Source organism: Phocoena phocoena, chromosome 5 (assembly GCF_963924675.1).
Source record: "Phocoena phocoena chromosome 5, mPhoPho1.1, whole genome shotgun sequence".
NCBI classification, from domain to species: domain Eukaryota; kingdom Metazoa; phylum Chordata; class Mammalia; order Artiodactyla; family Phocoenidae; genus Phocoena; species Phocoena phocoena.
Window position 1 is genome coordinate 117,002,426 of NC_089223.1, and position 13,715 is coordinate 117,016,140.

General features: G+C 39.9%; 1 protein-coding gene and 1 non-coding gene across 2 annotated transcripts in view; one reads left to right on the forward strand and one right to left on the reverse strand.

Annotated features, from left to right (window-relative positions):
* The first annotated feature begins 4,273 nt into the window (after nucleotides 1–4,273).
* Nucleotides 4,274–4,404, forward strand: LOC136123967 (small nucleolar RNA SNORA24). The gene has a single exon (XR_010655922.1). It is a non-coding gene; the product is annotated as a small nucleolar RNA SNORA24 (small nucleolar RNA).
* A 2,902-nt stretch (nucleotides 4,405–7,306) lies between these two features.
* PRSS12 (serine protease 12) overlaps nucleotides 7,307–13,715 on the reverse strand; it is a 75,701-nt gene continuing 69,292 nt past the window's right edge. The window contains exons 12-13 of the mRNA XM_065877788.1: nucleotides 9,356–9,636; nucleotides 7,307–7,614 (exon numbers count right to left, since the gene is read on the reverse strand). Of these exons, the coding sequence (XP_065733860.1) occupies nucleotides 7,307–7,614; nucleotides 9,356–9,636 (589 nt within the window). The remainder of the gene's footprint in view (nucleotides 7,615–9,355; nucleotides 9,637–13,715) is intronic.

Here is a 13,715-nt window from a genome sequence, read left to right on the forward strand (position 1 = left end):
CTGGAAAACCACATGCAAAAGATTAAAAATAGGCCACTATCTTACACCATACACAAAAATGAACTCACAGTGGATTAAAGACTTGAATGTAAGACCCGAAACCATAAAACTCCTAGGAGAAAACATAGGTGGTAAGCTCCTGGACATCAGTCTTGGTGATGATTTTTTTTTTTTCCCAGTGCCATACAGCATGTGGCAATTTAGTTCCCTGACCAGGGGTTGAACACATGCCTACTGCATTGGAAATACATAGTTTTAACCACTAGACCACCAAGGAAGTCCCTTGGAGACGATTTTTTGAAACTGACCCCAAAAGTACAGGCAATAAAAGCAAAAATAAACAAGTGGGGCTACAACAAACTAACAAGTTTTGGCACAGCAAAGGAAACCATCAACAAAATGAAAAGGCAGCCTACTGAATGGGAGAAAGTATTTGCAAATCATATATCCTGCTAAGGAGCTAATATCCAAAACATATAAAAACTCATACAACTCAATAGCAAAAACATCCAATCCATTAAAAAAAAAAATGGGCAGGGTCTTCCCTGGTGGTGCAGTGGTTGAGAGTCTGCCTGCCGATGCAGGGGACACGGGTTCGTGTCCTGGTCCGGGAAGATCCCACATGCCGCGGAGTGGCTAGGCCCGTGAGCCATGGCTGCTGAGCCTGCGTGTCCGGAGCCTGTGCTCCACAATGGGAGAGGCCACAACAGTGAGAGGCCCGCATACCGCAAAAAAAAAAAAAAAAAATGGGCAGAAGATCTAAATAGACATTTTTCCAAAGACATGCAAACAGCCAAGAGGCACTTGAAAGGATGCTCAATGTCACTAGTCATCAGGAAATGTACATCAAAAATATAATGAGATATCACCTCACACATGTTAGTATGGCTATTATCAAAAAGACAAGGAATAACAAGTGTTGGTAAGAATGTGGAGAAAAGGGAACCCTCATGCACTGTTGGTGGGAATGTAATTGGTGTGTAGCCACTATGGAGAACAGTATGAAGGTTCTTCAAAAAAATTAAAAGTAGAACTAGAGGGTGATCCAGCAATTCCACTCCTTGGTATTTACTCAAAGAAAACAAAACACTAACTCAAAAAGATATATGCACCCCCATGTTCACTGAAGGGTTATTTTTAACAGCCAAGATATGGAAACAACCTAAGTGTCTGATGGATGAATGAAAAAAGAAGATGTGGTACACACACACACACACACACACACACACACAAAGGAATACTATTATGCCATAAAAAAGAATGAAATCTTGCCATTTGTGACAACATGGATGGATCTTGAGGGTATTATGCTAAATGCAATACATTGGACAGAGAAAGACAAACACTGTATGATCTCATGTATATGTGGAATCAAAAAAACAACCACCACCACCACCACCCATAGACTCATAATATAAACTCCAAGTTATAAAATAAGTAACTCCTGGAGATGTAATATACAACATAGTGACTATAGTTAATAATAGTGTATTGTACATTTGAAAGTTACTAAGAGAGTAAATCTTAAAAGTTCTCACCGCAAGAAAAAAAAAATGTTGTAACTATGAATGAGGATGGAGGTTAACTAGACTTACTGTGGTGATCATTTCAGAATATATACAAATATCAGATCATTATGTTGTACACCTGAAACTAATCTAACGTTATGTCAACTACAGGAAGAAAAAAAGAAAATAGATGGGAAATAGATGGAAAGACATTCAAGATGGAGAAAAGAGCATAAACAAAATATGAGGGTTCTCTCTCTCTCCCTCTCTCTCATTCATCCAGTGTTTTAGCACTTTAACCCAACACAAACATTCATTTTAACATCTTCACTAAATCTTACTAGGTTAGCATAAGTGAATGGTGTTAGGGGCTATATTGAGTCCTCCCGAAATTCATTATGCTTAAGTCCTAACCCCCCCCCAGTACCTCAGAATATGACTATATTTGGAGATAAGGTCTTTAAAAAAATAATTCAGGTTAAAAGAGGTCATTAGGACAGGCCCTAATCCAATATAACCGGTGTCCTTTATAAGAAGATATTAAGTTACAGATAGGCACAGAGAGAAGAGGATGTGAAGAAACAGGCCCATCTACAGGTCAAGCAGAGATCTCTGAAGAAACACACCTGTGGACACCTTGATCTCAGACTTCTAGTCTCCAAAATTATGAGAAAATAAATTACTGTTGTTTAAGACATCCTGTCTGTGGTATTTTGCTAGACCAGGCCTAGCAAAACAACACATGCTGTTAGAGTTTCTAAATCAAATCTAATTTGGCAAAATTTCCCACTGTGACGTTATTTAAACCTTATTATTGTGTAGTTCTTTCCATTCACTAGTATCATGAAGAGAGTAAAGTTAAGGTGAAGAAAGGAAAAAGTGAGCCTTAAAAACAACTTTAGTTCTTTCAAATTTTATGCCCTATAAACTTGTCCATACCAACCCTAACCATAACAAATTTTTGCCCTAAATTCTTTCCCCTAGAAAAGTATGTAGTGATTTCATGAAGCTTCACAGATCTCTCTTGTAGCACTTTATTCACCAGATCGCTAGATAACATTATCCCTGACAGCAACTGCAGCAACACAGTGCCCCAAATGGTCCACTACTAAGTAAAAGCTTTACCTCGATCCACCTTTTTGTCTCATACCGGAGGAAAATTAAAAGGGAAAATAGAAAATAAATTTAAATGGCATTTAACAAGCACATATTAGGACTAAAAGTATTCCTAAACGTCTGTAATTCCCGTTTTCAAGAAATAGACCTACCATATTTTTAGCTGCATCCCCAAAGAAACGTACAGCTGGGAAGTTAAGACCCAGGTGTCCACTTGCAAGAGTCAACAGACGCTCTGGAGCGGCTAGCTTGTGGACCACAAACCCTGGCTCCGAAGGCAACACGGGAAACGTTCACACACGCGTGTAAAAGGGTCTCCCGCACGCTCGTCCGGTCTAATACCCTTTCCTTTTCCTAATCTTGTGTTTACAAAATCGTTTGGCAAGGCTTTCAGTAGAGTGCAAATACTCCTAAGAGATTAGGCTCCCCCAAAACAAAACAAAAACTGATTGCAGACCACTGACACCTGCGCTTCAGGAACAGCAATGTCGGCAGAACACGGGAAAATACGGAGTTTTTTAGCAGAGAGACCAAAAAAAAAAAAAAAATCAGCTAATTCCATGAAAATCAACCAACAAAAAGGTTAAGCAGAGAACTATCGAACCTGGTGCTTTGGTAACAAGGGTGACTTGTAAAGTAACTCCTAACAAAACAGCCCTTCCGCCTTCTTCACTCAGCGGACGCGCGAGTCCAGCAAGATTTCCTGATTTCGCGAGGACTTTTGGCAGCTCTGAATGCGCACGCGTCAGAATCGGAGGCCACGTGAGCAGCCCAGATCTAGCGCGGGGGCGAGGCGGGGTGGAGAAGCTGAGGAAGGGGAGGGCCATCAAGAAAACGGTGGCCTGGGCTTCTCTGGTGGCGCAGTGGTTGAGAGTCCGCCTGCTGATGCAGGAGACGCGGGTTCGTGCCCCGGTCCGGGAAAATCCCACATGTCGCGGAGCGGCTGGGCCTGTGAGCCATGGCCGCTGAGCCTGCGCGTCCGAAGCCTGTACTCCGCAACGGGAAAGACCACAACAGTGAGAGACCCGCGTACCGCAAAAAAAAAAATGAAAGTTGGTGGCCAACGGATGGGGTGGAACCTCAGCGGAGCTGGGAGGGCGGGGCGGGGCGGGGAGAAAGCGCATAGGCCCCGCCCCTCGCGGCTTTTCCCCGGAATAGCGTCACCCGCTCTATAAGAGAGCGTGTGGCGAAGGATTCGGCCTTTTACATCCGGGAAGCGTCGAGTTTAGGTGGAAGTACTGCGTTGTGTTTCGTGTGCTAAAATACTTAAGACAGAACTTTTGGCCAAGTTTGAAATGCAGGAGATGCAACAGTCTTGTAGAAGTAGATCGACGTCAGCTTGGAAAACCTCTAGGTTAAAACTCCTGAGTGGGCTTAAATGTTCATTGATTCGCGGGGCAGCCACGTTCAACCGGGGGCGCTGAGTCGGAAAACTAGCGCCGGTGGGCCGTGGGCCTTCCGGCAAAGGTTAAATGCAGCTGATGACTCCGGTTAAGGTCATTAGTTCTGCTTTTGGTGTCATGTGGCCATCTTGAATCTACTCCGACACTATGAAATAATAACACCGCATCCTGATAACCCGCCAGTTTGATCCAGGTGGTGAGTAGTATCTGTAGTTGTCCTTGCTGGTCTTTTCTGGGATTATGAATCTCCATGTATCTTTGGGACCTGTCAGCTGTGGCAGTCTCCCTTCCTAGCCATGGAAGAGCATATTCTTGTTTATTGGCAAAGCTGTCACCATCTAATTGGTATCAGATTCTGACTTGCACAAGTAACATTCTTCACTTTAAAAATCTGGAGGGTACTGGGTTATTGGGCAGACATCTAACTACTGTTCAAATGTTTTTAGGAAGCTGAGCTAATTGTTCCAGTGGATGATGGAAAACAACAAGGTACGTTCCTGTTATATATACATATATATTTATTTATTTATTTCTGAATCTGAAACCCTTAGTGCTAAGGATTTGGAAGGCCAAAATTGGTATATTTTGCTGGCATTTTGTAATTTAAAAGAGTAAATAGCCAACTGAATAGAAAGTAACTGAAGTAGCTGCTAAGACTCAGCACCATGAGGTAAGTACAGAAATTAGAGTTTTATAAAGCTGGTTTTCTTCTCTTGCAGAAGTCAAGAAATCCAAAGCGATATGGGTGAAGTCTTATTAGCATCCTGAAGTACACTGCCAAATGTGATTTTAAATCTCAAGTATGGTATTTAAATGGAGAATAAATAAGTGCTTCCTTGCTATATCAATAAAATGCTCGATTTGTACAGATGTCAGTGTTCCCTGACTGAATGACTAATAAGTGCAAAGGTAACTACAAGTAGTGAACAGGCTACCTCCTGTTCCACTGTTGGGAGCTCGAGTGGAAGTAACATGAATTAGTATTGTTGTGTAAGGTGTTATTTGGAGAAAACTGTTATACATAAAAACCAGTTTACCCCTGAGGAAGAGAGTAGGGTCATTTAATACCACACAGAAGATTAAGGAAACTGCACAGTGAAAAGCTATGCACTTTATTTACACAGATGTACACTGAACACGTGCATCTTTAAAACTCACACTTAACATTTAATAAGAAAATTAAGCTATAATAAATGCATATTTTATGAACCAAGCATTCTACCTCAAGGTTGAGCAAACTGCAGGCCATCTGTTAACTATCTGTTCTTTAAGTTTGCCAGCCTCTGGTCTAGTTAAAAAGCCAATATAAATGTTTGCATCAGCGTTGTAGTTCAATTACAAGGATGGCCCATGAGAAACTTTCAGGAAGATAAATTTTCTCACCTGCATTGCAGGTTTTTCCTTTATCAAAGTCATGAGTGTTTAGAAAACGTTTTAGTGCTATTCTACTTGAACTGCATTGCAGTTCTGCAAAGTAGTAAACTATAAAGCACTTTCAGGTTAGCACCAGTTGTTTTACATAGCTCAGAATTTACAAAAGGGATGCAATATGATACAGAAGGGAAAGGGATGGGGGTGAAGTCCCTCCCTGGCGAGTTAGCCATTTAAGAGGATTACTTAAGCATTCTAAATCCTATAGTTTGTACTCACCTCTTCACCTTTTTTTACTACCTGGGATTTTGAGAAGGACTCGTGATAGCAGTCTACTCAAGTATCCTGAGGGCTTACCTTTTATATTTGGGCAAAGATTTTGTGCTGCTACCAAGAATGCCCTGTAGGATACATAATATAAGCAGCTATCCCTTACTCCTTTGGGAAACAGCGGGAAGGAAAACTTACCTTTAGACAGGAGAACCATGGGTTAGAGGGGTGGAAGGAGATGCTCTTGTCTGCATTGGGACTCTTCCTGTTCTGGAGTTTGGATTCAAAGCCTTTCAACAGCTGTGTCATCTTGGCCTCTGCCTGTTAACCCATTTGAAAACTAGAAATATTATAAAATCTTACCTTTTATAAATTGTCAATGAGGTGCATAGCCACCTAGCACATAAGTGGTATATGGATTAAACATAACAGTTATTTTAAACTTTCCCAAACTATAGACAGGGAAAACATTTTTAATGGTCTATTTTTATTAGATGGGACTGTATCAGGATAGTCTGCAGGTTTAAGTTAGTTGCCAGAAGGTTGCAGTAGGTGGCACTCTTAAATCATGGTCTGGAAAACAGCATGATGCTAAAGAAAAAACATATTTTTACCAAGCTGTAAATTTGAAGTGATTAAAAGTAATCAAGCAGATTGAATTAGGTTGTGCGTTAAACAGTTTGAAGGCATTCTTATGTTTTCAGGAATGCTGAAGTGTGCTAACAACATACAAGGTAGCTAGAATGTTTTTCTCTTTAGTTGCCATAGTGCTTGGTACAAAGGCTTCATTCAGGAATGTACTGTGACAATGATATTCCTTTCCAGTCAGTTTATAATAGAATTCCTTTATCTTTTTTGGCCTTCGATTTTCTCACGAAAGGCCAGAAAGATGTGGTCTGATATTTTTATCAGCCTAAGGAAAAAAGTCCGAGCTTAAAAAATTACATGAACAGAAAACAATGCCACTCTTATTTTTTTTTGGTGGGTGCGGTACGCGGGCCTCTCACTGTTGTGGCCTCTCCTGTTGCGGAGCACAGGCTCCGGACGCGCAGGCTCAGTGGCCATGGCTCACGGGCCCAGCCGCTCTGCAGCATGTGGGATCTTCCCGGACCGGGGCACGAACCCGTGTCCCCTGCATCAGCAGGCAGACTCTCAACCACTGCACCACCAGGAAAGCCTGCCACTCTTATTTTGAGTATAGTAAAGAGTATTTTTTTTATGTCAAATGTAGGCTCTTTATATGAATATATACCATATTGATTCAGTTATAAAGGAGTTCTCAATCCAAGTAAATGTAAAAACAGCCTGACTGCACAATCAGTATACAATAATCTCTGGAGAATGCTGAGAAACAGGCAGAGACAAGACTCATGGGAATAATGAATTTAGTGTCCATTAAACTAATTTGGGTAGGCAACTGCTAAAGAAGGATAATCATTACTACACTGAGGTATCTGTAGCCAAAATGTTCACATCACAAATTCTCAAGCAGCAAAGGGGTGCACAGTTCTTACGACAACACAAAACACAGAAACACAGATCTCCGTTCCCGTTAGTTGGCATCTCAGCTAAATGCCAATGTTGGAAAGTTTCCAACAGATTCTCTAAATATTATTTTCTTGAGGTTTCCATGAAGGATTACAGTTTGGTGACACTTTTTATCCAAGGTACAAAGGCTGAGACTTTGGTATAAACACCAGGGGAATCCTTAACCCCACAGCCATATCCCCAGGAAGTCACCCCGTATACAACCCAGCTCTCTCCTGGCCGTTCACACATGAGTGGTCCTCCGCTGTCTCCCTGGCAGCTGTCCACACGTTTGTGTTCATGGAGGTTTCCAGCACAGAGCATCCTTCCTGTAAATCGACCCTTATAACGGTCTTCACAAAACCTCTTGGGAAGTAAGGGGATGGCTGCTTGTTGTAGAGTTCTTGAGTAGGCTCGTCCTATGCAGGCCAAATAATTGAATTAGATGCCAGGTAAAGATGGTAGTGAAAAGAGCTACATTTAACAGTTTAATGAACATTTAATAGCCCTATTGAAATAAAAAGCCCTATTGTGGCATTAGTGTAGTTTAAGTGAGTGATAACTATAAATGGTATTTTTTTTATTGTTTGCACTTAACCATACTCTAACCCTTCACCATTCTGTTTCTCAGTACCGCATTTTTGGAAGAATACTTTAGTAACGCTTACGGACTTGCCCAGTAGAAAAAGGTAACCTACAGAAAGCACATTTGTGCAGGCTTTAGAATTTGAATTCTGTATATTAAAACAGTGAGGGTGCGTTCATGCTGGCTCTGTATTAGCAAATCCACTGCTCTAGGACTCATCTACTTCACTGACTTGAGGATTAATTATAAATCTATATAAGCACATAAGGTGGCAATTACTATCCTCAAGAGAAACATGGCATTTCATAAAGATGGTTCAGAAACAACATTCTTACATAGAAACAGGCTGAAGTTTAGCCACTTGTTAACATATTCTATTTACTAGTAAGCCACTCATTCTCTATTTAGTGGCTAAAATGTATAATTGATAGGTTCTCCATGATAGCCTTTTCTTGGATATAAACTCCACATTATTCTCCAATCCTATTTACTCAACTGGAGTGATTCATCCACAATAAAACATTCTGTAAAATTTACTTTCTCTGTCATCTCTATTCAGATGTAGTGTCTAAAGGGAGGTGACTGATTCCCTTTCCTGATGAAGTAATAATTTCAACAGCTATACTCCAGCCTTCAGTTTGCCTCAGATCAGCATAGCGTCGTGAGAAGGCATTTACTCTGACCTGATTCTATCATATCATTCAGAAAATGTTTCCACTTTTTAAGGTTTATTTCAGGATTGGTCGCAGAGCTTTTTCAGTATTGTGTATCTGCTACAGATGTTCTACATTTTGCTGCTATGAAATAATGTAAGTTTAAAGCCCAGATTTAATGTAGCATGGGGTAAAATGAAAACAAATACTTATATTTACTAAATATAACCTTATTGAAATTATCACCTGTAGAAATACTTATTTGATGTTCTTTTCAGTTTTAATTACTTTTAATGGAGAGCAGTCAACCCAATCATTTCTCCTTACTCAGTCATTTGTGAGTCGAGCACCTAATCCAGGTGAGACCTAGATGTTTCGAAGACCATCCTGAGCAAGCACTAGCTGATGTTAGCTCTTGCCTGAGAAGAGCACAAGCTGAACACTATCCTGCTCGGGGACGGGGAGGTGGGAAGAATGAGAAGGGGGTTGTGGAAGGAGAAACCCAAGTAAGTGAGCTGGATCCTTCCTCTTGAACCTCAGCAGCTCTGATTTTTGTCTGTTCTTCATTTAGGAATTCTGCATAAGATTTACTTTGATAAAGGGCTCCATTACAACAAAGAAACCATCAAACACCAAAGCCCTTTGCTGGGGTAGCTACATCAAAGTCATTAGGAAAACTTTTTAAAATAGAGACAGCTAGGCCCAAGTCCTGAGTCGGGTCTAAGTTCTAATGGGAACCACAGTACCCTCAGGGTATGAATCCAGATTACACGCATGCGTCTCACACTTGGCAGAATTTCCAAACAACTAAGCCTGAACCCCCTTTAAGATTTTGCTACCCACTGTACACTCAAATGTATGGATAATCCCAGACACAAGCAGGTGCCCAGATTTTAATTGTTTCTTTGGGTTATTTGTTACCTGTGTCTCCCCATCCTGTTATGTAACAATTGGAGGCTGTTTTCTGTGGCCTCTCTCTCCGGAGTGGCAAACAGGCTGGCAAAACGTGGCTGCTGAATCTGGCACATTGTTCTTCTGGTCCTTGTAATCTAACCAGGGCGATGTCGTAGTCACTGCTGTCTGGTCGATACTCCCGGTGAATCACAATCTGCTGAACTCCAATTTCTTCCTCAAACTCCTCCGGCACCAGAGTATGGTAATCCCCAACCCGAACAGCATAGTTCCTAGTGCTGTTACCATACCTGGGGGGCAGAGAGAGCTAATGGGAGGCTTGTTTCAAATGTTGTAAATTGGTAACTGTCAGCCAGGAAGGTTAATAGAGATGCTTGTAAGTCTTTCTTCCAAATCATTAATCCCTTTTATAAGTTGAACCTTCCTTTCCTTTTCTCTGATCCCACTGCTCTCGGGCTCACACTCTAAACCCACTGTCATCACTTTTTTTCTTCATTCATTTCACTATTTAACCCAGGTTACCATCTGTTTTCTGAGAAGGAGCAAATGTGGAAAGTAAGGACTAATCACTAACCTGTCATTTCCCCGCCATGAAAAAGGATCAAAACAGGAACAAAGAGTATAGGGCAAAATTACCATCCTGTGTTTGCTGTCATCATTTTTCTATCATTTCCAAGATTGTTAGTTCATCCTGAAATTCCATGAGGGCAGAAACTATGTCTGATTTAACTCTGTATCCCCCAAAGCACTTAGCACAATCCACTTTACTCCTCTTTTCTGTGAATTGAATGCAGACCAAAACTATCTTCAGGGCAACATACATTCGTTATATGCTCTCATCTCTTAAATCTTTGTTCAGACATCACCTCAGTAAGACCTACCCTGACATCTAAAATTGCAACCCACCCTTGCTTGTGCTCCCATCCCCCAGCACTCCCAATATCCTTAATCTGCTTTACTTTTCCTTTTTTATTAAACACTACTTTCTAACAAATTATCTAACTTACTGTTTATTGTATTTATTGTTCTCTGCCTCCCCGCCCCCCCCCCCCGACCTTGAACAAACGGTACTCGGGCAGGGATCCTTGTGTTCACACTGAGAATAGTGATGCCAGTTAAGTAGGAATGCAGCATATGTTTGTTGATTCAGTGAATGAATGAATGAATGTTTATTTTTAATGAATGTGTCTTTTTTCCATAGGAACTATTCAATTAAAATAGAAATACAGTATTTACTTGATTGACAGTTCTCAGCCTGTTTTTCAGCCAGCATACCTTGATTCTGATACATCTGCCTAAAGCAGTTTCTCAACCTCAGCATTACTGACATTTGGGACCAGATTATCATTTGTTGCAAGGGGCTGTGCTGGGCATTGTAGGATGTTTAGAAGCATCCCTGGCCTCAATTCACTAGATGCCAGTAGCATGCACACTCACATACACACACCCCAGTTTGACAGCCAAAAATGTCTCCAGATATTTCCAAACATTCCCTAGGGTGCAAATTGTCCCCACTTGAGAACCACCAACCTAAAATACATCAGCCAACCCACCTCCTGATCACTTCCTCTTCCTCACTGAAGAGTATAGCACCTTGCTCGCTTCGCCTCTATAGCTACTTAAAACATTCTCAATGACTTAATTCCCAACACCTTTCCCTTTTAGTTCCCTAACCTCCTCACCTGCAGAGAGTGTTTTCTCTACTTGATCTCAGCCCCCCACCTACAGCTCATACTCACCAAATATTACACATTTTTGAAGTCTTGATTTCAAGCATCTCATCTTGACAGTTTTACAGCTCTACTCATACTTAAGTACCTCCTATCTTTACAGTTTTACAGCTCCATCCACAGCTCTTCACCCCCACTGGACTTCAATCCATCAGCCCCACTAGTTTTTTCATGTCATTCTCACTCTGCTTATGCCTTCTTACAAGGCTTGGATTCCATCATCACTCTTTTGCAAAAACTCAATCCTTCTTTCCCTGATCTGCCAAAACTCCAACTCTGGTTTCATCAACTCACCACCTACTTACCGCTAGCATCTGACCGTTCAAAGGGAAAAAAACATTTAACAGCTCTCACCTTAATTTTTTTTTTATCAAAACTTCAATACCTTCCACTGGAAACGGGGCCTGTTCTTGAATGTGAATTTAGAGAAGTGGTATTCAAACACTGGAAGTTTCTAGTGACTGCCTATTTGAAATAACCTTTCATTTATTCCTATAACATTTCTGGAAGTTATAAGTTGCTCAAAGATTCTTATAACCCTAAGTAGGGCTCTGACAACATTGCAATATATAAAGTGATTTTCTTAACTGTGTCAGCTCAAAAACCTGAACAATGCAACAAAGATGATTTAGCTTATACAACCACCTACCAGTGATCTATGAAACTAATAATTTCCTGTGGTTCCTTGAAATTCTCCATTTTCAACCTTAAATTATCACATATCTTTAAAGTTCAGAAGGCTTTTCATATATTGTACCTAGAGACTATCTTCTTATGGGTTCCACTTCAAACTTTAAGTTGAGGATTATTTCATATCCTGAAACTCTAAAAAGTAATAGTCATGAAGAATAATCAGATATTTTAATAACTCACTTCTACTTTCTGTGTATTGATACTAATGTATTATAAAAATTCAATAGGACTCATTAATATATTCAGGTTTTAAAGCAAAATCCCAAGTGACTTATGTTTCTAACAAGAATAACTATCAATGCATCCTTGAAAGTGCTGCTGAAATGTTTCATATATGTTTGGAATGAAATTTAAGAAATTATCTCAAGCTTCACTGTCCAGTACAGTAGCCACATGTGGCTAATGAAGTGCTTGAAATGCAGTTGGTCCAAAATGAGATGTGCTAAAAGTACAAAAATATGCACAAGATTTCAAATATTTACTATGAAAAAAGAATATAAAATATATTGTTTCTCTAGATAATAAGACTATCAGATATCTCAATTTTATATAATTTTGCAATGATATTTTGGATATACTGAGTTAAATGAAATATATCATATATAATGATATATAATATATGGGTGAAGTTAATTTCACCCATTTGGTTTTTTAATCTTTTAATGTGGCTACTAGAAACTTTAAATTTATATACATGATTTGTATTTGTGGCTCACGTTATATATCTAGTATATAACACTGGTCTAAAGAAATACTATGGCATAAAGTAGGCATCCTATTTTTAAATTTTTCTTTAATGCAGTTTCTTGTGTTGCTTATAACTTTTAAGCTCGAGTTATGAGACATTCCCTTCATATGTCAACTTTTTATATTTAAGATAATTACATTACTGTTCAACCAAAAAAAAGTTATTGCAACAATATTTTCCATTCTTTGAAAAAGAGCTGTGATACAGCTAAAATAATCCTTGCATCTAAACTGGCTATATAAATATATCCTACATTATCTAAAAATTGAGTCTTCAGCCAGTGAACAAAGAAACAGGACATTACTACAGCAAGGAAATTTATTTTTTAAATATCCCAGTTTTAAAGTCTTGGGAAATCTTGCCTTAACGCGTCACTTCATGCCTGGATTACTACAGCAGTCTGCTAAATGGCCTTGCTGCTTCAAGTTTCAACTTTTTCAAGCCATCCTTCACATTGCAGCCAGAACAATGTTTCTATCTAATAATATAACTACTCTTCTGGACACCCTTCCAGATAGATACTCTTTACTGTCTACATAGTAAAGTTCAAATTCCTTAAATGATAGACAAACCCATCCAAGAATGGCCCTTGTCCACCTCTCTGATACCACCCTCTTCCTCGTGTCTGTGTCCCTGTCATTCTGGCCGCTTGAAGAGGCATCTGACAAACCTGTCTTTATTCAGACTATTTGCAATATCATTCCCTCCACCCCTCATCCTAATATGGCAAAAACTGATTTTATCTTTCAAGTCTCAAGAGCTCCTAGGAAGCTCTTCCTGCCCTCCCCGAAAGCTAGCCAATCCTTCTTTTGAACACTCCCAGTAGCACCGTCAGAGCGTTTATAACAGCTTCTACAACTTGTTAAGATGTCAGGTCTCCCCAGTTAAAGGCTCCTTAAGTGTAAAGACTATGTCATGCTCACTTTTGTATCCTCAGCACCAAGCAAAGTGGTTTGCACAGAGAAAGCTCTTAATAAATATATGTTAAATGACTTCTTTTGGAAGACACGTTCTGTTCACATACATACACTCTGATCCCGAACTTACTGAAATGAGACCTCCTCTCACCAATTCCTATGTTATAACAACACCATCACAAAAGTTACTTTTTAAAAAAAGTCTCCACAAAGATCTAATGTTCTCATTAATACTGGCTGTTCATCAGAATCACCTGTACCACTTTTAAGAATACAAATGT